Genomic DNA, 25317 nt, shown 5'->3' on the forward strand with positions numbered 1-25317 from the left:
CATTTCCTGATCCTAAAGTTAGATGTAAGCTTTTGTGTTTAAGCCTGCAAGTTGATTTCCCTAGGACAAGCTTCCCTAATTTATGCCATTTGATGTAGGCTGAACTGGTGAGCTGGGCTTTAGCCTTTATTCTACATATGCTCAATGACTGGTCTGTGGTCCAGTGATGTGCCCCAGTGAGGTTCATATTCATTACAAGCTGTAAATTCTGTTAATGCAGAAGATGTGTTCTTCCACACAGTACGAGAGTCTCCGAGCACTACTTCAGACACCCGATTTGTTGAGGGCTGCTTTCATGGGTTATGGGTAGATGCATCAATCCTTAGAGAGGTAATGTGCCTACCAATCATCTTCTGCTATTTTACAGACTGTGTTTGAATAGTGACAGGATCTGATTGGTTGCTACTTTATTTCTCTCCAAGCTTTGATAAATCTGACAGCTTGTATTGTATAATCAGTGGGGATGATCATTTTGCAGAGTTTACAGGTGATGGGTAGAGACAATCATTGTTGACCTTTGGCCTGGTTCTTAGTAGGCCAGAGCGACTGAATATGTTGGTTCTTTATAATGTTTTTTTCTTGCACTATTGGTTATGTTTCGGAAGCAAGATATCTGCCTAACTCAGTGGTTTCCAAACTTTTTTGAATCCTGGCACCATGGAGTATCAACATTTTTTTTCTTTCATGGTTCCCCTAGGCCAAAAGTTTCTTATTGAGAAATTTAGAAAAAATATATTAAAATAAGTAAATTGTGTTTATATGTCATCCTTACGGTCAATTGTGTGGAGTGGGACAAGATTTGCTTCTGTTTGTCCACAAATTTTATGATCGACAGCAACAAGCATTGGTTTTGCCTATTACATTGACCATAAATAATTTGAATTGATCCCTGACCACCTACCTGAGGCACCCTGCAAGTGCTCCGACTTCTGAGGCACCTCAGGGTACCACAACACAATGTTTTGAGACCAACTGGCCTAACTAGTATTACCAGTTTAGGCCCCAGGCTTTGGCGCTGTGGCCAGGGCCAATTTTACGCATACGCTGGGTACGCAGCAGAGTGGGGTGCAGCAAAGAGGAGGGTGCCCTGGCTCAGCTGCTCCAGCGACATATGTGAAACCTGCCACTGATAAGGCCCCCCACCCCACCCTGTGCAGCACCTGCATGGAGACTCACCGTGCCAGCGCACCCCACTACAATATTGTGAAGAAATGCCAAAGAAACGACCATTTCCAGAAGCCCTTACTGCCGGGAGTGGTAGTTTACTTTGAAATTCTTCACAGTAATGTAGTATGTGCCGTACACTGCGCGGAGGCACCAACAACATGTCGAGGGAGCCAGAGATCGGGTGGAGCGCAGGAGCAGAGTAAGCGCAGCCCCAGCTGAAGGAAGGGGCTGGCTTCAGTGGTTCCCGATTACTAAGTACCTGGTGCCAGAGGTGACAACTCGAAGGAGACGGCACATAGGTTCCAGCATGGACCAGAAGAGACCCTTTCCCTTCCTTATTTGGCAGTGACGGCAGGAGAGGCTCTCAGGACAGCTGGCTGAGGACTCATTAGGACCTATGGAGAGAAGGATGGTAGCAGCTATGTCTGGAGCTGGAGGAGTTTCCTATCCCACCTGTGCCAGCCACAGTGGATCTCTGCAACTCCTACCACTCCCGGGAAGGATGCGGACCTCCAGCTGACAGACTCCCTGGGCAGAGAGTGCAGCCCAGGCGGCGCTGGAGACTGTGGAGCCCGGGATGGAGGTGGCAGAAGAGCTGCAGCAAAGAGTTGAGGCCCTGCCCGCTATAACCAGCTCTCCCACTGTGCACGCTTCATGTTGGGGACATGGGTAGGAGGTAGGTTTCCCTGTTGTCCATTGATAGGCTAGCTAGGTAGGGGACGGTAGCATCTAGATCCCCTTCATGGAGAGGACCTTTTCCATAACACAACCTCTACACCACAGCCTGCTCTGCAAGTCTCTAGGCAGGTGCTGCACAGGGGGTATAAGGTAATACTTTTTTCTCTATCGTCCTAAGTGGATGCTGGGGTTCCTGAAAGGACCATGGGGGGGGATAGCGGCTCCGCAGGAGACAGGGCACAAAAGTAAAGCTTTTACAGGTCAGGTGGTGTGTACTGGCTCCTCCCCCTATGACCCTCCTCCAGACTCCAGTTAGATTTTTGTGCCCGGCCGAGAAGGGTGCAATTCTAGGTGGCTCTCATAAAGAGCTGCTTAGAGAGTTTAGCTTAGGTTTTTTATTTTACAGTGATTCCTGCTGGCAACAGGATCACTGCAACGAGGGACAGAGGGGAGAAGAAGTGAACTCACCTGCGTGCAGGATGGATTGGCTTCTTGGCTACTGGACATGAAGCTCCAGAGGGACGATCACAGGTACAGCCTGGATGGTCACCGGAGCCACGCCGCCGGCCCCCTCACAGATGCTGAAGCAAGAAGAGGTCCAGAATCGGCGGCTGAAGACTCCTGCAGTCTTCTTAAGGTAGCGCACAGCACTGCAGCTGTGCGCCATTTTCCTCTCAGCACACTTCACACGGCAGTCACTGAGGGTGCAGGGCGCTGGGAGGGGGGCGCCCTGGGAGGCAAATGAAAACCTTTAAAAAGGCTAAAAATACCTCACATATAGCCCCAGAGGCTATATGGAGATATTTACCCCTGCCTAAATGTACTAAATAGCGGGAGACGAGCCCGCCGGAAAAGGGGCGGGGCCTATCTCCTCAGCACACGGCGCCATTTTCTGTCACAGCTCCGCTGGTCAGGAAGGCTCCCAGGTCTCTCCCCTGCACTGCACTACAGAAACAGGGTATAACAGAGAGGGGGGGCAAAATAAATGGCAATATATCAATATAAAAGCAGCTATAAGGGAGCACTTAATCATAAGGCTATCCCTGTCATATATAGCGCTTTTTGGTGTGTGCTGGCAGACTCTCCCTCTGTCTCCCCAAAGGGCTAGTGGGTCCTGTCTTCGTATAGAGCATTCCCTGTGTGTCTGCTGTGTGTCGGTACGTGTGTGTCGACATGTATGAGGACGTTATTGGTGTGGAGGCGGAGCAATTGCCAAATATGAGGATGTCACCTCCTAGGGGGTCGACACCAGAATGGATGCCTTTATTTGTGGAATTACGGGATAGCGTCAACTCGCTTAAGCAGTCGTTTGCCGACATGAGGCGGCCGGACACTCAATTAGTGCCTGTCCAGGCGCCTCAAACACCGTCAGGGGCTGTAAAACGCCCCTTGCCTCAGTCGGTCGACACAGACCCAGACACAGGCACTGATTCCGGTGGTGAAGGTGACGAATCAACCGTATTTTCCAGTAGGGCCACACGTTATATGATTTTGGCAATAAAGGAGATGTTACATTTAGCTGATACTACAGGTACCACTAAACAGGGTATTATGTGGGGTGTGAAAAAACTACCAGTAGTTTTTACCGAATCAGAAGAATTAAATGACGTGTGTGATGAAGCGTGGGGTGCCCCGATAAAAAACTGCTAATTTCAAAGAAGTTATTGGCTTTATACCCTTTCCCGCCAGAGGTTAGGGAGCGCTGGGAAACACCTCCTAGGGTGGACAAAGCGCTAACACGCTTATCAAAACAAGTGGCGTTACCCTCTCCTGAGACGGCCGCACTTAAAGATCCATCAGATAGGAGGATGGAAAATATCCAAAAAGGTATATACACACATGCAGGTGTTATACTACGACCAGCTATTGCGACTGCCTGGATGTGCAGTGCTGGGGTAGTTTGGTCAGAGTCCCTGATCGAAAATATTGATACCCTGGACGGGGACAATATTTTACTGTCGTTAGAACAAATAAAGGATGCATTTCTTTATATGCGTGATGCACAGAGAGATATCTGCACACTGGCATCACGGGTAAGTGCTATGTCCATTTCGGCCAGAAGAGCTTTATGGACACGACAGTGGACAGGCGATGCGTAGAGGAGTTATTTGGGGTCGGTCTATCGGATTTGGTGGCCACGGCTACGGCCGGGAAATCCACCTTTCTACCTCAAGTCACTCCCCAACAGAAAAAGGCACCGACTTTTCAACCGCAGCCTTTTCGTTCCTTTAAAAATAAGAGAGCAAAGGGCTATTCATATCTGCCACGAGGCAGAGGACGAGGGAAGAGACAGCAACAGGCAGCTCCTTCCCAGGAACAGAAGCCCTCCCCGGCTTCTACAAAAGCCTCAGCATGACGCTGGGGCTTCGCAAGCGGACTTGGGGGCGGTAGGCGGTCGTCTCAAAAATTACAGCGCGCAGTGGGCTCACTCGCAGGTAAATCCCTGGATCCTGCAGATAATATCTCAGGGGTACAGGTTGAAATTAGAGACAGAGCCACCTCGCCGTTTCCTGAAGTCGGCTTTACCAACGTCCCCCTCAGAAAGGGAGACGGTTTTGGAAGCCATTCACAAGCTGTATTCTCAGCAGGTGATAGTCAAGGTACCTCTTCTACAACAAGGGAAGGGGTATTATTCCACTCTTTTTGTGGTACCGAAGCCGGATGGCTCGGTAAGGCCTATTCTAAATCTGAAGTCCTTGAACCTGTACATAAAGAAGTTCAAGTTCAAGATGGAGTCACTCAGAGCAGTGATAGCGAACCTGGAAGAAGGGGACTTTATGGTATCCTTGGACATCAAGGATGCGTATCTCCACGTTCCAATTACCCCTCACACTATCAGTTTCAGACGCTGCCGTTTGGTTTGTCCACGGCACCTCGGGTCTTTACAAAGGTAATGGCCGAGATAATATTTCTTCTTCGAAGAAAAGGCGTATTAATTATCCCATACTTGGACGATCTCCTAATAAGGACAAGGTCCAGAGAACAGCTAGAGATGGGTTTAGCACTATCTCAAGAGGTGCTAAAGCAGCACGGATGGATTCTGAATATTCCAAAATCCCAATTAATGCCGACAACTCGTCTGCTGTTCCTGGGGATGATTCTGGACACAGTTCAGAAAAAGGTTTTTCTTCCCGAAGAAAAAGCCAAGGAGTTATCTGACCTGGTCAGGAACCTCCTAAAACCAGGAAAGGTGTCTGTACATCAATGCACAAGAGTCCTGGGAAAAAATGGTAGCTTCTTACGAAGCAATCCCTTTCGGCAGATTCCATGCAAAGGGATCTGTTGGACAAATGGTCAGGGTCGCATCTTCAGATGCACCTGCGGATAACCCTGTCGCCGAGGACAAGGGTATCCCTTCTGTGGTGGTTGCAGGAGGCTCATCTATTGGAGGGCCGCAGATTCGGCATGCAGGATTGGATCCTGGTGACCACGGATGCCAGCCTGAGAGGCTGGGGAGCAGTCACACAGGGAAGAAATTTCCAGGGAGTGTGGTCGAGCCTGAAAAAGTCTCTTCACATAAGCATTCTGGAACTAAGAGCAATCTACAATGCTCTAAGCCAGGCGGAACCTCTGCTTCAAGGAAGACCGGTGTTGATCCAGTCGGACAACATCACGGCAGTCGCCCATGTAAACAGACAGGGCGGCACAAAAAACAGAATGGCAGAAGCTGCCAGGATCCTTCGCTGGGCGGAGAATCACGTGATAGCATTGTCAGCAGTATTCATCCCGGGCGTGGACAACTGGGAAGCAGACTTCCTCAGCAGACACGACCTTCACCCGGGAGAGTGGGTACTTCATCCAGAAGTTTTCCACATGCTATTAAACCGTTGGGTAAAACCAATGGTGGACATGATGGCGTCTCGCCTCAACAAGACACTGGACAGTTATTGCGCCAGGTCAAGAGATCCGCAGGCAATAGCTGTGGACGCGTTGGTAACACCTTGGGTGTACCAGTCCGTATATGTGTTTCCTCCTCTGCCTCTCATACCAAAGGTATTGAGGATTATACGGCAAAGAGGAGTAAGACTAGTGGCTCCGGATTGGCCAAGAAGGACTTGGTACCCGGAACTTCAAGAGATGGTCACGGACGATCCGTGGCCTCTACTTCTGAGAAGGGACCTGCTTCAGCAGGGTCCTTGTCTTTTTCAAGACTTACCGCGGCTGCGTTTGACGGCATGGCGTTTGAATGCCAGATCCTAAAAGGAAAAGGCATTCCAGAAGAAGTCATTCCTACCTTGATAAAGGCAAGGAAGGAAGTCACCGCGAAGCATTATCGCCGTATTTGGCGAAAATATGTTGCGTGGTGCGAGCAGCGGAGTGCTCCGATGGAGGAATTTCAACTGGGTCGTTTTCCTACATTTCCTGCAATCAGGATTGTCTATGGGTCTCAAATTGGGATCTATTAAGGTTCAAATTTCGGCCCTATCAATATTCTTCCAAAAAGAATTGGCCTCAGTCCCTGAGGTCCAGATTTTTATCAAAGGAGTACTGCATATACAGCCTCCTGTGGTGCCTAAGGTGGCACCGTGGGATCTAAATGTAGTTTTAGATTTCCTCAAATCCAATTGGTTTGAACCACTAAAGAATGTGGATTTGAAATATCTCACATGGAAAGTGACTATGTTACTGGCCCTGGCTTCGGCCGGGAGAGTATCTGAACTGGCGGCTTTGTTTTATAAAAGCCCTTATTTAATTTTCCATTCGACATAGGGCAGAGCTGCGGACGCGTCCGCATTTTCTCCCTAAGGTGGTATCAGCGTTTCACCTGAACCAGCCTATTGTAGTGCCTGCGGCTACAGACGACTTGAAGGACTCCAAGTTGTTGGACGTTGTCAGAGCCTTAAAAATATACATTTAAAGGACGGATGGAGTCAGAAAATCTGACTCGCTGTTTATACTGTATGCACCCAACAAGTTGGGTGCACCTGCTTCTAAGCAGTCGATTGCTCGTTGGATTTGTAACAAAATTCAACTTGTACATTCTGTGGCAGGCCTGCCACAGCCTAAATCTGTTAAGGCCCATTCCGCAAGGAAGGTGGGCTCATCTTGGGCGGCTGCCCGAGGGGTCTCGGCATTACAACTCTGCCGAGCAGCTACGTGGTCAGGGGAGAACACGTTTGTAAATTTTTACAAATTTGATACCCTGGCAAAGGAGGACCTGGAGTTCTCTCATTCGGTGCTGCAGAGTCATCCGCACTCTCCCGCCCGTTTGGGAGCTTTGGTATAATCCCCATGGTCCTTTCAGGAACCCCAGCATCCACTTAGGACGATAGAGAAAATAAGAATTTACTTACCGATAATTCTATTTCTCGGAGTCCGTAGTGGATGCTGGGCGCCCATCCCAAGTGCGGATTATCTGCAATACTTGTACATAGTTATTGTTAACTAATTCGGGTTATTGTTTAGGAAGCCATCTTTCAGAGGCTCCTCTGTTATCATACTGTTAACTGGGTTTAGATCACAAGTTGTACGGTGTGATTGGTGTGGCTGGTATGAGTCTTACCCGGGATTCAAAATCCTCCCTTATTGTGTACGCTCGTCCGGGCACAGTACCTAACTGGAGTCTGGAGGAGGGTCATAGGGGGAGGAGCCAGTACACACCACCTGACCTGTAAAAGCTTTACTTTTGTGCCCTGTCTCCTGCGGAGCCGCTATCCCCCCCCATGGTCCTTTCAGGAACCCCAGCATCCACTACGGACTCCGAGAAATAGAATTATCGGTAAGTAAATTCTTATTTTAATTAACGTGTAAGGGGCACCACAACAGAGGGCATAACGTATAAGGGACACTACAATAGTGGGCATAACGTATAAGGGGCACTACAACTGGGATTTCCTCATGAGACTACACCCCCTTAATTTTTTTCAGCATGCGCAAAAGTACTTGGGGGGGGGGGGGGGGGGGGCGTAAGCATTCATCTGCTTACCAAACAATTTAGCCTCGGGATGACCCTTGCTGCGGCACCAGATTTGGACATTCTTTGAACGCTCAGTCCTGCTGTAGTAGGTTTCTTTTCCACCAGTACCCAACCATGGCTTTTGCTGGATCTGTCTCTAGTCAAGAGTCTTCATCTCTCCGAAATACAATATCAGCAGCCAGACTAATATATGCTTAGATCTGCTTGGTTTCTAAGGGTTAGTGCACTGTGCACGTATGTTAGTACATATCTATTTTTAATAGTTAAATGGAAGCAAGAGACGGCTGTTGTGGGCCAACTAAAATGAGCTTTGTGTGATGCAGTTATATTCAAATTAAAAGTCGGATGGGCACATGATCTTGCTTAGTTATTATGGTTTGTGTATAATATTGTGGATTAGGATGGAATGTATTAAAAATAGTTGTAACTGATTCACAAGCAGTACTGAACCACACTCCCTCCTAGCTCCTTCACAAAAATACATAGTGCATCTTCATATATACCAATCATAAGAACACTAATGCCATCCAACTATTGTTTTACTGTGTCTGTAGTTATAGTGTATATACTTGATAAGCAGAAGCCACTACAAAGAATCCTAAAAATAACACTTTGGGGTACTACAAATAAAATAAACGAGTAATTTAAATAATACTGAGACTCAAAAGGATACTGCTAGATCTGTTACCATCCCGGCGGTTGGGATCCCAATGGTCAGCATACCGATGCCGAGATCCCGACCGCCACAATGCCATCAGGGGGCTCAGGGCTATTCCCACTTGTGGGTGACCATAACAGCCATAGAGTGGGAATAGAACCTATGGCGAGCCCGCAGCATGGGGAGTGCAGCGAGCCTGCAAAGGGCTTCGATGCGCTTGCCCCCCTGCCGGCATTCTGGCGGCCGGGATCCCGGTGTCTGTGTGCTGACCATTGTGATCCCGGCCACCGGTAACCCATACCCAGTGTGCTAGATCCCATAACAGTGTCTGTTATACCAAATCCCAGGTCCAGCCTGGGTCACTGAACACTGGTTTGAGGCCATGTCATAGCGTCTTGAAAACCGTTTTACATCGCAGGCTGAGCCGGAACTCCATAGGGTGTTATCAGGAACTGGGTCACAAGTTCACACTGCCCCTTAATACAAGCTCTTCCAGGGACCAATGATGCTCGCTGCCTGGGTTGGATTCTCGGGTGATTAGACCTAGGTTATTTTTAGGGGACCCTTTGATACGAGCCACGACCTGGGTTAACCCGGCAATAACATGTTTTAAGGCGGTGTGAAAGGGATATTACAAAGACTAAATGGCAAACATATATCTGTTAAAAGCTTTTTTTTCTTGTTACTAAGAATTGGGTACAAAGCTCTGTTGTAAAAATTCCGAATATATTAATCAAAATATAGATTAAAAAAATTGAATCCGTAAAGATAAATTCAACAGATGTGAGCAAGAAAATTCTTTAGGTGTATAAAAAAAGTTCCATGCACTCGATACCGAGTCTGTTTTAACTTTGTGTTCTGATCAAAGTAACATGACTGTAATATTCAACAGGACTGACTGTACCCAAGACAGATAAGAATATTTCACAATTTAATTACATTGTGTAACAAGTTCTTTCGTGCAGCTATTCTGAGTATATTCATCTGTGCTGCTCTTGTCTTCCAGTAGTAAGAGAAAAGCTTCAGAACTGTGAGGAATTTCTTTCTGAAACGCTGAATGGAGCTTGCAGTGCCCCTGCTCACTTGCTAGAGGGCGTGAGTATACCCTTCAACTAGCTAGATTATTTTAACCATTCTCTTTTACTGATGACTTTTGTCACTTGCATTTTGTTGATATGAAGAGAGTTGAAATGGAACACGCCTCCTTAGTAAGCATTTATAAACAGATTATTGTAAGATTATGCTTGTGGAGTATTATAAAGTTAAATCATAACAGGTTGGAGCAACATTTGGAGCATAAATGACCAATATGTTTTGGAAGCAAATAAGAAGTCGGCTAGTAGGTGGTAACCCTTAAAGGGGAAGTTCACTTTACTTTTTTTTTTAGTTTACACCCCCCCTCTCTGGTTTGGCCCATGTAATAAATGGAGAGGTGGGACTTGCAGTTAAAAGTTCCTGCAAAATCATCTTACTATTGTGCTATTGGAGACCATTAATGGGGGTTGGGGGTGGGAAGGGCACGTTCAAAAGAAGGGATGTGTTCACATTAGGATGACTCAACCATATTTTTACGTTCACTTTCCACTGTAATTAGAATGTGACGTATAAACATATGCTTGTTTTGCCTAGTTTATACAGTATGTTGTTGTACTTTTAGAGTGCATAATTCAGTACAGACGTCTCTTGTCTCTCCCATAATTTCTTCTCATATTCTGACCTGTTAAGCTTGTTGAGAAGCTCTAATCCTTTCACAATACAATAATTTGGAGACATAGACTAGTGGCCAGAGTTGTTTGTAACCACTAGGGCAGGCTATAATGCCAATGGTGACATTAACAGGCAGGTAAAAGACCATTTGCAATCTTGCTGGACCAATTTGCAATATGTAGCACTTATCCTTGTGTATCAAATTCCTATTGTTTTACGTCCTAGAGGATACTGGGGTCCATATTAGTACCATGGGGTATAGACGGGTCTACTAGGAGCCATGGGCACTTTAAGAATTTGATAGTGTGGGCTGGCTTCTCCCTCTATGTCCCTCCTACCAGACTCAGTTTAGAAAATGTGCCCGGAGGAGCCTGTTACACTTGGTAAGCTCCTGAAGAGTTTTCTACATTTATCTTCTGTATTTTATTTTCAGGCAGGTCTGGTTGGCACCAGACTGCCTGCTTCGTGGGACTTAGGGGAGGGGGACGCCCCAACCTCTCTAGGGTTAATGGTCCCGTTCCCTGCTGACAGGACACTGAGCTCCTGATGGTCCTATTCATAAGCCCCACCACGGTGAGCGTACAGACCCGCAGCACGCCGCCTCCCCTAACAGAGCCAGAAATCAGAAGAGTGGTGAGTAGGTGCCGGCATCCCGGTTAGCGGGTAGCCGGCTGTAATGGCGGCACAAGGGTAGGAGTGCAGCGCTGACATGCAGGCTGCGCTCCAGGTTCAGAGACACTGTGTGACCGCGGTGAGGGGCGAGCTGAAGCCACTAATGGTACCCACACTGGCAGTACACTACAGGGGTTTTAACCCACTGTAGAACAGAATATTTACCTCAGCCAGTATAAAAAAACCCAGGAAGACCACGCGCCATTAAGGGGGCGGGGCTTCACTATGAGTGGATCCAGCAGCTCACCAGCGCCATTTTCCCTCTGCAGCTATACACATGCAGATTGACAGGGAAGCACAGCTCCTCCACAAGGACTCCAGAACACCTCAACGGTACCAGGGGGTCATAGCAGAGGGGGGAGCAATATTTGGTGTACTAAGCCCTATTAAGGATACTTAGTTTGCGACCCAGCTAAACTTGTTCTTTAGCTACAGGGGCGCTGTGTGGCTGGCTCCATTATACTCTGTGTCTCCAGAGCCATCTTAACAGCAGTGTAGGCCCCTGGGCACAGCAATGCACTGGGGCCCCTACCCATCCTCCAGCGGTAGGGCTGGGGGTGCTGTCAGCGGCAGCTTTGATGTCCTGCGGGGGATAGGGGGGTTCTATCTTCCGCTCAGCATGTAGGACCTGGAGAAGTAATTTCTGCTAATTACTCCTTTACTGCACAGATGGGGCAGGAAGGAGAACACTAAACTGTAGAAGGGGCATTGGGCTGAATGAAGGGGCCCTGGTACATGACTTACAGGGTAGTAGGGGATGTTTAATACGTAAGGGAGGTGTGGATAGTGGAGTGGGCTTAATATTCATAATTTTCTGGTGGGAGGGCAGCTTGCTTTACTGCAGATATCTCCAGTTCCTGGAAATAGATTTCGTAGCTTTAATAGGATAAAAAAAACTAGAGAATCCCACCCTTCAGGAGGTACTGGGGACTTGGGGATCAGAGTTCAGGAGCCAGAGCAATCCACCAACGAAAATATAAAACTGCATACCAGGTGTGTGGAGCTGGAGCAGGGACCAGCTGCTGGGAGGCTGATATCTCTGATTCTGGGCATAGTAGAGACAAGCTGCCAGTGTTCACCAAAAGGGGAGAGTCACAGATTTCGGATTATACCCTCAGAAAAACTCTTAAGTCAGACAGAACCCGAGATATCTGGCTGGGAAGAGCAATTAGCAGGCTTGGATGGGGTCCACTGCTTTGAAGTCAGATATCTCCGGTTCCCCAGGGCCGATTTTCAAAATTCTGGTACCCATAGAAAGAGGGGACCCTCAACTATCCGCCTACTGGCCTTTTACTCCTGGGGCCCTTGGGCAAGAGCCCATTGAGCCCATACGAAAAGGCGGCCCTGTGTGTCTACCTGGAAGGGCTCTGTGTGGGTTAACTGTGCTTTTAACCTATATTCCTGTGTGTGTGTGTGTGTGTGTGTGTGTGTGTGTGTGTGTGTGTGTGTGTGTGTGTGTGTTTCACATTTACTATGTCAAGGGAGTGTGTATCATGCACAGCAGAGTGTTTTTCTCAATCTGAGGGATCACTACAGTGTACTCAGGATAGTACACATTCTCAGGCTATTGGATCTGAACCAGTATGGTTAGATTCATTAAAAGGGATGATTTCAAATATTTCTAATAAATTATCCCAAAATGAGAAGGAGACGCAATACTTAAGGCTATCTGTTGATAACCTCATGAATAGAGATTCAGTGGTCATTCCAGCGTCTGAGACCCCTGCCATTTGTCCACAGAAACGTACTCTGGCCAAATCATGCAGGCTGATACCGATGATGATGATGTATCAGATCCAGAGGAGGGTGAGGTGGACTCGGGAGGGGGGGATGCAGCTTTGTCACAGGGTATATAGGCCCTGATAGAAGCTATTAGAAATGTCCTGCACATTCCTGATAAGGTATCAGAGGATGAGGAGGAATCTTATTTTAATGTGAAAAAAAAATCCTCAGCTACTTTCCCTGCATCTAAGGAATTAAGGGGGTCATTCCGAGTTGCTCGCTAGCAGTTTTTAGCAGTCGTGCAAACGCTAAGCCGCCGCCCTCTGGAAGTGTATCTTAGCTTAGCAGAAGTGCGAACGAAAGGATCACAGAGCGGCTACAAAAAAAAATTGTGCAGTTTCAGAGTAGCTCCAGACCTACTCAGCGCTTGCGATCACTTCAGACTGTTCAGTTCCGGATTTGATGTCACAGCCACGCCTGCGTTTTTCCTGGCACGCCTGCATTTTTTCGAGCACTCCCTGAAAACGGTCAGTTGACACCCAGAAACGCCCCTTTCCTGTCAATCACTCTGCGGCTGCCATTGCGACTGAAAAGCTTCGCTAGACCTAGTGTGAAAGTACATCGCGCGTGCGCACTGCTACGCATGCGCAGAAGTGCCTTTTTTTTGCTTCATCGCTGCGCAGCGAACATTTTAAGCTAGCGATCAACTCGGAATGACCCCCCCCCAAATTCCCTATTTGAAGCAACTTGGGTAAATCCTGACAAGAAGTTTCAGGTGCCAAAACAGTTGCTCACATCCTTCCCATTTCCTCAGGATGATAGGAAAAAATGGGAAAACCCACCGATAGTTGATGCATCAGTTTCTAGGCTGTCACGTAAAATAGTTTTACCTGTTCCTGGGGCAGCTTCCTTGAAGGATGCTGCAGACCGCAAGATTGAGACCACTCTCAAATCTCTGTACACAGCTGCGGGGGGGGCCCAGAGACCCACTATAGCTTGTGCATGAATCTCTAGGGCCATTGCAAAATGGTCAGGTAATCTAATTGACAGGTTAGATTCCTTATCCAGGGGGGAGATAATTTTACTCTTACAGCATAAACAGGATTCTGCTAACTTTATAGTGGAGGCCATAAAGGAAATTGGTTTACTCAATACACGCACCACTGCAATGGCGGTGTCAGCACGAAGGGGCTTGTGGCTACGCCAGTGGACTGCGGACGCGGATTCCAGGAAAGGCGTGGAAAGCCTACCATTCACAAGTGAAGCCATTTTTGGAGATGAACTGGATACGTGGATATCCAAGGCTACGGCGGGTAAGTCTACATACCTTCCTTCCGCAGCTCCCTCGGCTAGAAAATCCTACACTGCTCCAACTCTGCAGTCCTTTTGGACAGCGAAGTTTAAAAACAAAACCAAAGGTTCTTCTACGGCCTTCAAAGGCAATAGAGGTAAACCCAGAAAACCAGCAATTGCAGGTTCACAGGAACAGAACCCCGGTTCTGCTTCCTCTAAGCCTTCAGCATGACGGTGGTCCGCACTGCCTGGAAGACAGGCAGGTGGGAGCCCGTTTAAGATTCTTCAGTCACATATGGGAAACGTCATGCCAGGATCCCTGGGTCAAAGATCTTATAGCCCAGGGCTACAGACTGGAATTTCAGGTACTCCCACCTCACAGATTCTTCAAATCAGGCTTACCAGTTTCTCAAGAAGCAAGTATGACTTTACAAGAAGCAATTCAAAAACTGGTACAGACTCAGGTCATTGTTCCAGTTCCGCTTCAACTGCAAAACCAGGGTTATTATTCCAACCTGTTTGTAGTACTGAAACCGGACGGTTCGGTAAGGCCCATTTTAAATCTCAAGTCGTTGAACCCGTACTTACGGGTGTTCAAGTTCAAGATGGAGTCTCTTGAGAGCGGTGATCTCAGGTCTGGAGGAAGGGGAACTCTTGGTGTCTCTGGATATCAAGGATGCGTACCTTCATATTCCGATTTGGCCGGCTTATCTAAGGTTTGCCTTACAGGACTGTCACTACCAGTTCCAGGCCCTGCCATTTGGCCTCTCTACGGCACCGAGGGTGTTCACCAAGGTAATAGCAGAGATGATGTTTCTCCCCCGCAAACAGGGAGTGAACATAATTCCGTACCTGGACGATCTGCTGATAACTGTACCATCCAGGGAGAGGTTGTTAGACAACATTGCCCTCTGAACCCAACTACTCCAGGATCACGGGTGGATTCTAAACCTACCAAATTCTCATCTGGAACCAACACGGAGGATTCCGTTCCTGGGGATGATACTGGATACGGAGGCACAGAAGGTATTCCTTCCATTGGAAAAGGCATTGGTAATCCAGTCGATGGTGCAGCATGTTCTGAAACCAACCCGGATATCGGTGCATCTATGCATTCGCCTTCTGGGGAAGATGGTAGCCGCTTACTAGGCGCTACAGTATGGAAGGTTCCATGCAAGGCCCTTCCAACTGGATCTGTTGGACAAGTGGTCCGGATTGCATCTACACATGCACCAGTGGGTCCGTTTGTCCCCAAAAGCCAGGATTTCTCTTCTGTGGTGGCTTCAGACTTCTCACCTGATCGAGGGCCGAAGGTTCAGGATTCAAAATTGGATTCTACTAACCACAGACGCAAGCTTCAGAGGTTGGGGAGCAGTCACCCAAGGGGAACAGTTCCTAGGAAAATCATCAAGTCAGGAAGCCATTCTTCCAATCAACATTGTGGAACTAAGGGCCATATACAACGCCCTTCTACAGGCATCGCATCTTTTACTAGATCAAGCCATTCAAGTTCAGTCAGACAATGTGACGGCTGTAACGTACATAAACCGACAAGGTGGTACGAAGAGCAGAGCAGCCATGTCAGAGGTAACAAGGATTCTCCTCTGGGCATAAAGACATGCTGTGGCATTGTCCGCGTGCGTCATTCCGGGAGTAGACAACTGGGAAGCACACTTACTCAGCAGACACGACCTCCACCCAGGAGAGTGGGGCCTTCACCTGGAGGTGTTCGGGTGCGTGACACGGTGGTGGGGAATTCCACAAATCGACATGATGGCCTCTCGTCTCAACAAGAAGCTCAAGCGGTATTGTTCCAGGTCGAGGGACCCACAAGCAGTGGCGGTGGACGCTCTGGTGACTCCATGGGTCTACCAGATGGTGTGAATGCCAAATTGTTTTCTTGAAAAATATTTAAAATGCCCGCTCTAATATATATATATTGTAAACGCCTGCACCTCTTATTACCATGTGCCATGAATGTGCACTATACATAGCAAAACACTGCATCCCATAAGAGAAAACAATACACCCACACATTATCTGAGTTCCAAAGCTCATTGATGTATATATTTGTTATTAAAAGGATATGGATTCAATATATTACAATGTACAGTATACACATAATTACATGATTACAATTTCTACATTAAGCAGTTAATACATACAGTTACAGTTACAGGCCAGCATACAACACCATTATCCTTAAGTTATATAAATTTGTCTCTCCATATCACTCTCTCTCTGTAAAATCATGCAGGAACTCCATCATCCTCTGAGACAAAACAGCAACTGGCTTCCTGTGTGATCAGCAATGTGTTATCTAGTTTGGGGGAGGGGACTTTCTCATTCATGATGAGTCACTGGTTTGTTCGTGTGCTGAGGAGGTTCAGCCTTGGAGACGTCTGAGGGGCTGGCCAGAGCTTCCTGTCCACTACCTGTTTGGAATATCTATTGTTCTAATAAAAGTGATTTTAGCTTTTATACATTTAATCATAATTATTTGTTGCAATGTCCTACAACTTAACAAGTATCAAATGAATCTACACATTAATCTGGTTGCTTTACTAGTAAATATGACAGGTCTATCTTGCTTCGTTCAAATAATACACACACATGACATTACTTCATTATATAATTTTAAATCATCATTATGTCTAGCGCTTGATATTATTCTAATTATGTACTGCATGAAATAAGTGTCGAAGCCATCTCTGTGGCATGTCCGTGTAAATGCGTGTGTTAACATATATTGCTGTGCTCGCTGCGCGTATTTGCAAGTATAGCGACTCATAATGTGTGTAGTTTCTATGTTCTTTTTATGTAATATTTTTGACTTCGACAATGGTGTACGTGTTTCCACCACTCCCATTGATCGCAAAGATTCTCAAAGAATAAAAAGGGAAAAGGTTCAAGCAATTCTCATTGCTCCAGGCTGGCCAAGAAGGGCCTGGTATGCGGATCTACTGTGGAGATGCTCCTAGAGGATCCGTGGCCTCTACCTCTTCGCGAGGACCTTCTCCAACAGGGGCCGATCGTCTATCAAAACTAACTACGGCTACGTTTGACGGCATGGAGGTTGAGTGTCAAATTCTAGCCCGGAAAGGGATCCCAGATAGGGTTATTCCAACCCTGATCCAAGCCAGAAAGGGTTAACGTCTAAACATTACCACCTTTTTGGAAAAAATACGTCTCTTGGTGTGAGAACAGGAAATTTCCTGCGGTGGAATTTCAACTGGGACGTTTTCTCCTTTTTCTGCAGTCAGGTGTGGATGTGGGCCTACGTTTGGGCTCCATAAAAGTCCAGATTTCGGCCTTATCCATTTTCTTTCAGAAAAAATTGGCTTCTCTCCCTGAGGTTCAGACATTTTTGAAGGGGGTGCTGCACATCCAACCACCCTTTGTGCCTCCTACGGCACCTTGGGATCTCAACGTGGTGTTGCAGTTCCTGCAATCTGGATGATTTGAGCCTTTACAGGACATAGGCGTCAAGTTTCTTACGTGGAAGGTCGTCACACTGTTGGCATTGGCTTCCGCGAGGCGTGTGTCGGAGCTGGGGGCGTTGTCTCACAAGAGCCCCTATTTGTTTCTTCATGAAGATAGGGCTGAACTCAGAACTCGTCAGCAATTTCTTCCAAAGGTGGTGTCTGCGTTTCATATCACCGAACCTATTGTGGTTCTGGTGGTTACCGACACCTCTGCTATTTCAATGCCCCTGGATGTTGTGAGGGCTTTGAAGATCTATGTGAAGTGGACAGCTCGTCACAGAAAATCTGACTCGCTGTTTGTTCTCTATGATCCCAATAAAATTGGGCGTTCTGCTTCAAAGCAGACAATTGCACGCTGGATCAGGATTACTATCCAGCATGCTTATTCCACGGCAGGTTTGCCGTGTCCAAAATCTGTACAGGCCCACTCTACTAGGTCGGTGGGTTCTTCTTGGGCGGCTGCCCGGTGTGTCTCGGCTTTACAGCTCTGCCGAGCAGCTACTTGGTCAGGTTCAAACACGTTTCCCAAGTTCAACAAGTTCGATACTTTGGCCTCTGAGGACCTTCAGTTTGGTCAACCAGTTCTGCTGGAACCTCGGCACTCTCCCACCCGGTTTGGGAGCTTTGGTACATCCCCATAGTACTAATATGGACCCCAGTATCCTCGAGGACGTAAGAGAAAATACGATTTTAATTACCTACCGGTAAATCATTTTCTCGTAGTCCGTCGAGGATTCTGGGGGCCCGCCTAGTGCTTAGGTTCTTCCTGCACTGTTACTTGGTTAAATATTGTTGATTCAGCGGTTGCTGTTCCTGGTTTAAAGTTTGGTTAGCTTGGCTTTCCTCTAGTTTGTGTGTGCTGGTTCGGAATCTCACCATTATCCTTTTATATCCTTCTCTCAAAGTATGTCCGTCTCCTCGTGCACAGTTTCCTAGACTTGAGTCTGGTAGGAGGGGCATAGAGGAAGGAGCCAACCCACACTATCAAATTCTTAACCACTTGCCTGGCATGGTCGCATCAGATGTGACCATGCCTGCAAGTGCTCTATCTGACCTGGTCGCACAGGATGCGACCAGTCAGATAGAGCGTGTTAGCAGCGTCAGGGAAGAGAAACTTCCCTCCGCTGCTGCTGTCAGAGGGACCGGAAGGTCCCTCTGCCTCCCTGCACTCTCCCTCACTGATTACCGTGCTGCCGATCACTGCTGATCGGTCAACATGGCAGGATCCCCCCACCCTCCACCGGATGCAGAAAATGGCAGCCGCTGGGGAGTGCAAATAAACCCTCCCAAGCCACTCCCAGACCCCCCCTGTATACCTGAAGGCTGTCCCGGCTTTCAAAATGAAAGCCCCGATGGTCGCAATATTCCCGATCGATTTTTCGATGTTTGAAAAATTATTAATTAAAAAATTATTTATTTATTTTTTAACTAAAATCATTTGGGATAGGGTTAAATTCATGTTCTTCACCTGATCCACTCATTTAAAAAAATGACAATTCCGGTGCGTTTTTTGGCAAAATAAATCGTTAGTTAAGTGGTTAAAATGCCCATGGCTCCTAGTGGACCCGTCTATACCCCATGGTACTAATATGGACCCCAGTATCCTCTACGGACTACGAGAAAAGAATTTACCGGTAGGTAATTAAAATCCTGTTTTCCCTATAGATTGTTAGCTTGTGAGCAGGGCAGGCCACTTTGGAAGTTATTCAGAGATGGACACAGATCTGCTTCCCGCAGCAAGATCTGCGTCCATCTCCTCACATGCTGGGTGCCACCCACCACAGGGCAAGGCCGCCCAGCATGTGTGTGACGGGCTGCCTCATGATGCATCTGCAATTTAATTGTGGACACATCGATTAGAGGTTGACCCCTGTCTGTGTAGCCTGACTGCGCTGGCAGGCGATCCGCCGCCATTTTTTTGTTCTCCGAGCAGCTGCGTGAGACATCATGCAGCTGCCCAAAAACGCTCATGACACCCCCATTTAGCCCCCAAAATGCTGTTTAAGGCTGGTGCATGTGCAGAGACCTGATGGCTGTGCCTGCTGCGTCCAGATGCACGGCTGCCTCCATCTCTGAATCTGCCCCTTTGTCTGTTATTACCAAGTTTTGATCTATTACTGTTATGTTCCTATCTGTAAACTGCATAAGTTGGTGCTACTGTACATGGAAAATGTTCATAAATACACAAGAGCAGGCAAACCCTCTCTGAGTTTGCTCATAGTCTGCACAAGAGGGTACCCTAAAACTATGTGTAGTACCACTGGCATATTTATAATGTGTGCAGTGTGTGCGGTTCGCATGGGCCCCTGAGTCCACGGGGGCCCACACTGCACCCATTTTTAAAAAAAATACTCCCTTCTCCATAGTCCCGCACCGACATCAGCAGCTTTGTTAAACACTGTGAAAATGGCACAGCGGCCATTTTCACTGCTTTCTGCGCATGCGCAGTAGAGAAATCACTGGGAAAATGGGCACCGCCCCAATTTCCCAGAGATCTGCGTATGCACAGTAGAGTCTGGGCCCTCTGAACTTATTATCTTTCCCCTAGCCAGAGCAACACCCCCTACAAATATCTCTATCACTGTTGACAACACTATCATCTCCCCCGTTCCCCAACTCCGCTGCCTGGGCGTCACTCTTGACTCCTCCCTCTCCTTTGCACCCTACATCCAAGCTCTGGCGCAATCTTGTCGGTTCCAGCTACGCAACATTGCTCGCATCAGGCCATTTCTCTCCCAGAGTGCAACTAAACTTATCATCCACTCACTGGTCATCTCACGACTTGACTACTGCAATGTGCTCCTCACTGGCCTCACTTGCTCCCACATCGCTCCCCTCCAATCTGTCCTCAACTCTGCAGCTAGGCTCATCTTCCTCTCCCGCCGCTCCACATCTGTCACTCCCCTTCAACAAAATCTACACTGGGTCCCATTCCCCTACAGAATCCTCTTCAAACTCCTCACCCTCACATACAAGGCCATCTCTAATTCCACTGCTCCCTACATCTCCAACCTCCTCTCCCTTCATACTCCTTCCCGCCCACTATGGTCGGCTGATGACCGTCGCCTCTCCTCTGCCTTGGTCACTGCTTCCCATGCACGAGTTCAGGATTTTGCCCGTGCTGCACCCCTTCAGTGGAATGCGCTCCCCCGCTCCATTAGACTCTCCCCGACCTTGCAAAGCTTCAAACGGGCATTGAAAACCCATCTATTTATCAAAGCGTACCCCTCCAATGCATAACCTAGTCCTTAGGCTGCTCCTCCATCCCCCTGCCCCATGCCTTGGACATCTCTGCTTTGCTCGCATACCACCATCACGCTTCTACCTGCTTGCTTGCACCTCATGTCATCTGTCTGTTGCCCCTCCCCACTAGATTGTTAGCTCTTCAGAGCAGGGCCCTCTTTCCTCTTGTCTAAACCCTCTTCTTGACACATTTCACTCAGCGACCATCTTTACCTGCTTTCTCTCCTGCTGGTAAAGGCTCATCTCTATCTATGGCCGCCAGCCCCAAGTAGTACAATGATTACTCCTTCGCTACTTTCATCTAAGCTGTATTATGTTTTGAGAACTGTGTTGCTCTTTGTTACCTGCACTCCATTTTTGTTATTTATTTATTTATTGTTATGCTAAGTTTTGTCTCCCTGTACTGTCCTTTGTACGGCGCTGCGAAACACTTGTGGCGCCCTATAAATAAAATGTAATAATAATAATAATAGTGCTCAGACTCTCAGTGCTGCCGGCAGAAAGGAGGGAGCATGAACGGAGGAGGCTGCACACGGATCTCCTCCCTCACCCTAAAGTGCCCCTGTGTAGTACTGTATGTATACACTGTATTCCGTTATACTTTATGCAATCAAGACATTTAACTCCTTGAGGTTCGTCTCTTTTTACATATATTATTGTACATTTTCTATTTCCCTATAGCCACACAGAGGTAAAGATCCACTAGACCTGTTTGGACCTGGTTCCAGATTGGAGCTACAGCATTCCTATGGGTCCTTGGCTGCGTGGCCAGTCATAGTGTTAGATAACGTTGGAGGGAGACTTCAGCTGCAGTATGAAGGGGCTCCTGACTGGCCAAGTCTCCACTGTTTCTACCTTCACCCTTACCTTCATCAGATGGGGTGGGCAGCTCTGCACGGCTATGACATAAAGCCTCCTCAAGGTAACTATTTTTAATAATTCCTATGCCTACACAATCGAATGGAACAGCTTCTCTATAGGTTATGGATGGTTTAGAGTGGATTATGTAGCAGGTATTCTCTATGTCTGCGTGTAGATGCTAGACAATCCTCAGCCCGTAAAGTAATTGGATGTGGTCTTTCAGAGATACTGCACCTGAAGACTGAGGAGGAGTGGAAAGACATAATGACCAAGCGCATAGAGGATACCGGAGACTTTATTCCCGCAGACTTCTTTCAGGTATGGTCACATTCTTTCATGAAAGTATCGGCTCAATAAATCTGGATTCTTTCACGTGGTAAAGAGAACCCCTAATGTAGCAGAACAGTTATTACTAATACAGCCAGTTAATCTCTGTTTTTACTTGCAGGTCTGGAACACAGTGGTTAAAGAGAATATTAACCTTTGTATACCCATGTTTCTAGATCTACACATTACTGATAACCATTATGGATTTATATGTTAGAAACTTGTCAATCCATTCAATAGTTACTAGGCTATTTCTGGTGAATTCCATTATTCTAGGAACTAAAAGTCAGACTTTCTTTTCTACAGAATAGTAACGATCATTGTAAGGTTTCTAACAGAATAGTAGAATGCATACATTAAGAATATGTTGCTCTGTGCAAACCAACTGATGTACAATACTATATAAACCAGTAGTTCCCAACTCCTGCCAACCTGTGGCTCTCCAGATGTTGTGAAACTACATATCCCAGCATGCCCTGCTACAGTTTTAGCATCCAAGGGTTATCCAAGGGCATCAGATAAAAATACCAAATGCAGCATATAAATCAGGCATCTGAGTCCCTGTTGGGGGATCGTTTTGTAGAACCTATTGTGATACTGTAAGCTTTGTATGCAGTACATGTCCTATATAGGTATACAGTAGGTTGACGTGTAAATGTCGACATTATTGTCATGGCAACATTGACCATGTTAACATTCAGGATGTCGACACTGATGTAATGTTGACATTAACTTTTTCCTGTAAGACTGACATTCTGTAGGTGTCAACGTTTTGCAGGAGTCCTCGACCTTCTAAAAGGTGACATTGTGACTGCAGTTGTTGGGTTTGAAAGAAAGAAATAGTGATAGGATGATTGCTATTAACTCTTCAGAATTATACAGTGTGATTTAATTTTGAAAAAAATTTGGGGCCAGAATTTCTGTAGAGGAAAACCCCCCAAAATACATTGAAAAGTTAAATTAATTAAATTTGGTTTTTAAATACCATTTAGTTAAGGTCACTACATTGTAAATGAGGAAACACACTGATAGGTATTACTGTCTGATCATGGTGTTGTAAAATTGTGACAGAGCAGGAAAAGTGCATCAGTGGGTACTGAATATTTTGGGGTAGTCTAGGAGAAAGAACAATGCTTATGTAAAGGAACATACAGTATACGGGTCAATTCAATTTTCTGTGATGTTCCCCATGAGTAAATGCGCACTTATGGTATCGCTAAATTCATGGACTTTTGTTTGGATACAAAATTCCAATAATCTGGTGTGATAACCATCATTTATACAACACTGCAAAGGCAACTCTCCTCCCTCGCATGGATTATGTGTGTAATATAGATATATCCCTGACTATCTGTGTATATGTATCTAGAAGTGTGTGTATTGTAATATTACCAAGGTGTGTTCTCTCCTACAGCAATTGTAGTAGTCTGGAATCTGCAGATATCCATATTTCGTTCACCTTGTTCTTTCTCCTATGAATTTTAATAATAGACAAGTTTATTATGCTGCTGGGTTTGTGCTACTTTGTCTTTAAGAAACAAGTATATTGCTGTGTTTTATAGGAGCAGCCACAAGTACCCAATCATTCATTTACATCTGGTATGAAGTTAGAAGCAATAAACCCGAAAGATCCATCATGCATTGTTCCTGCAACAGTAGCCAAGGTAATGTGATCTTATAGGCCTAATTCATGTTTGTACGCAAATGCAATTGCAACTCTCTAGGCTACGGAGCTGCTAATGTTAGCAAGTGAAGCTGCCGCCCAGGAATGAAAAGAGACGCCCACCGGCCCCATCACATCCTCATTCACAATTGCGTACACATTAGCGGACTATGGGGCTGATTCAGAGGTGGACGCAGCCGCGAGTCCGTTCCCTTCTCCTTGCTGGATGCAGCCGGAAGATGATTGACAGAAGCGGCCATTTGCGGGGTGGCGGTGCGGAGTTGGGGAGCGTGGCGAGCCAATCGGAGGCAGGCTGGAAGCGTTTTTGGGCCAGCTGTGTGACTTTATATGCTGCCGCTCCTATTAAAAATAAGGGGTCAACCTTAATTCGGTGAGTCTGCAATGTAATTGCGGATGCATCGGTAGCGGCCTGTTACACATGCTGGTTGGCCTTGCCCTGTGCTGGGCGGCCCCCAACATGTGAGGAGATGGACGCAGATCTGGCTGCGTATGCAGTGATCTGCGTCCATCTCTGAATAAAGTCCTATATGCAGTTACTGAGAACATCAAAGCTAAGGGTTGGTCTATGGGTACACGGACTGCACACAGCAGTAGCAACTCAGATGCCAGGTATTTGCATGTCCGAACACGCTGCCATTGGATGATCCCTCCCCCCTGAAAACTCCTGCGTTTTCCCAACCACTCCCCTTAACCTCCCCATTAACACCTCTAACCAGCCACTTCCTGTCACTCACTCTGCGACAATGTTCTCAGTGCAAGTGGAATTGCAGCAGCACCCTACCGCTTGCACATTGCAATCACGGCACATGCGCGGTTTGCACACAATTGCTCTATTGTGTGATTATTGACCACTGCATACAGACTTGAATTAGGCCCTAGGTGTGTATGGATGTGAGTTGTTCTTGTTGATATTAACATGTTAAGATTGGGTTCTACTGTGTTATCATTTAACTCAAGTCTCGCTGTCCTCCAGGTGTTTACTGAGAAGTATTTCCTGGTTGAACTAGATGACCTGAGACCCGAGGAGTCTCGGAGCCGCCAGTCCATGGTCTGCCACAGAAATAGCCCTGGGATTCTCCCTGTGCGTTGGAGCCTGAAGATGGGTCTGTCTGTCCATCCCCCTCCTGGTATGTTCACAGCATACAAGAGAGCATATGATAGATAGCTAGATAGCGTCAGGGAGCAGCATGTGTGGTTTATTTTTAAAAATATTGACGTAAAGGGGTGTACACAGGGAGAGAGTCCTGCTTAAAATCTAAGCAATCTGACTTAGATTAGATTTTAAACACGGATCTCTCGTTATATATATATGCCCCTTCAGCGATAGCCACGCATCGCTATCGCCGGTGCTAGATTGAGCCTGCATGCACTTCAGCGCTCACTTCAGCGCTGTGTGAAGTGAGCGGCCCCCCCTCGCTCAGCACACATCGCGCTGTGTGCTGAGCAGGGGCAGAGATGTGTGCTGAGCGGTCTGTGATAGATCGCTCAGCACACATCTCTCTAGTGTGTACCCCCCTTAAGTCTTGCAGGCAAGGGATATGGTTTCCCCTAGCTATGAAATGGGCACAGGTGAGGGGATGGAGGTTTGGTCAATCTTACCAGAAACGGGGGAAATAGCATTGCCTTGTTCCTTTTGTAAAATGACTTGTTTTATATGAGGCCGTCTGAAGCCAAAACTTTCTCCCTCTTCTAAAGGGTGTGGAACATGTCTGATTTTGTCATTCTCCATTTACTCCTTCAGGATACTTGGAACAGACCTTTGATTGGAATGAATATCTGACTCGCTGTAATGCTCACGCTGCTCCTGACAGTTGTTTCCCCGAGGTGAGCATTTCTATCCTGCAGGTTGCTCTGGTCTGATAATTAGCGGCATTGCCTGGCGTTCTGTCACACTAAGGTAGAT

General features: G+C 47.0%; 1 protein-coding gene across 5 annotated transcripts in view; it reads left to right on the forward strand.

Annotated features, from left to right (window-relative positions):
* Positions 1-25317, forward strand: part of SFMBT1 (Scm like with four mbt domains 1) — a 355522-nt gene that overhangs the window by 252563 nt on the left and 77642 nt on the right. For all 5 annotated transcript variants that reach the window (XM_063940693.1, XM_063940695.1, XM_063940694.1 and 2 more), the window contains exons 5-10: positions 9427-9515; positions 21224-21464; positions 21627-21721; positions 23293-23394; positions 24388-24541; positions 25156-25238. In XM_063940693.1, the coding sequence (XP_063796763.1) occupies positions 9427-9515; positions 21224-21464; positions 21627-21721; positions 23293-23394; positions 24388-24541; positions 25156-25238 (764 nt within the window). The remainder of the gene's footprint in view (positions 1-9426; positions 9516-21223; positions 21465-21626; positions 21722-23292; positions 23395-24387; positions 24542-25155; positions 25239-25317) is intronic.

Source organism: Pseudophryne corroboree, chromosome 9 (genome assembly GCF_028390025.1).
Source record: "Pseudophryne corroboree isolate aPseCor3 chromosome 9, aPseCor3.hap2, whole genome shotgun sequence".
Classification (NCBI taxonomy): Eukaryota; Metazoa; Chordata; class Amphibia; order Anura; family Myobatrachidae; genus Pseudophryne; species Pseudophryne corroboree.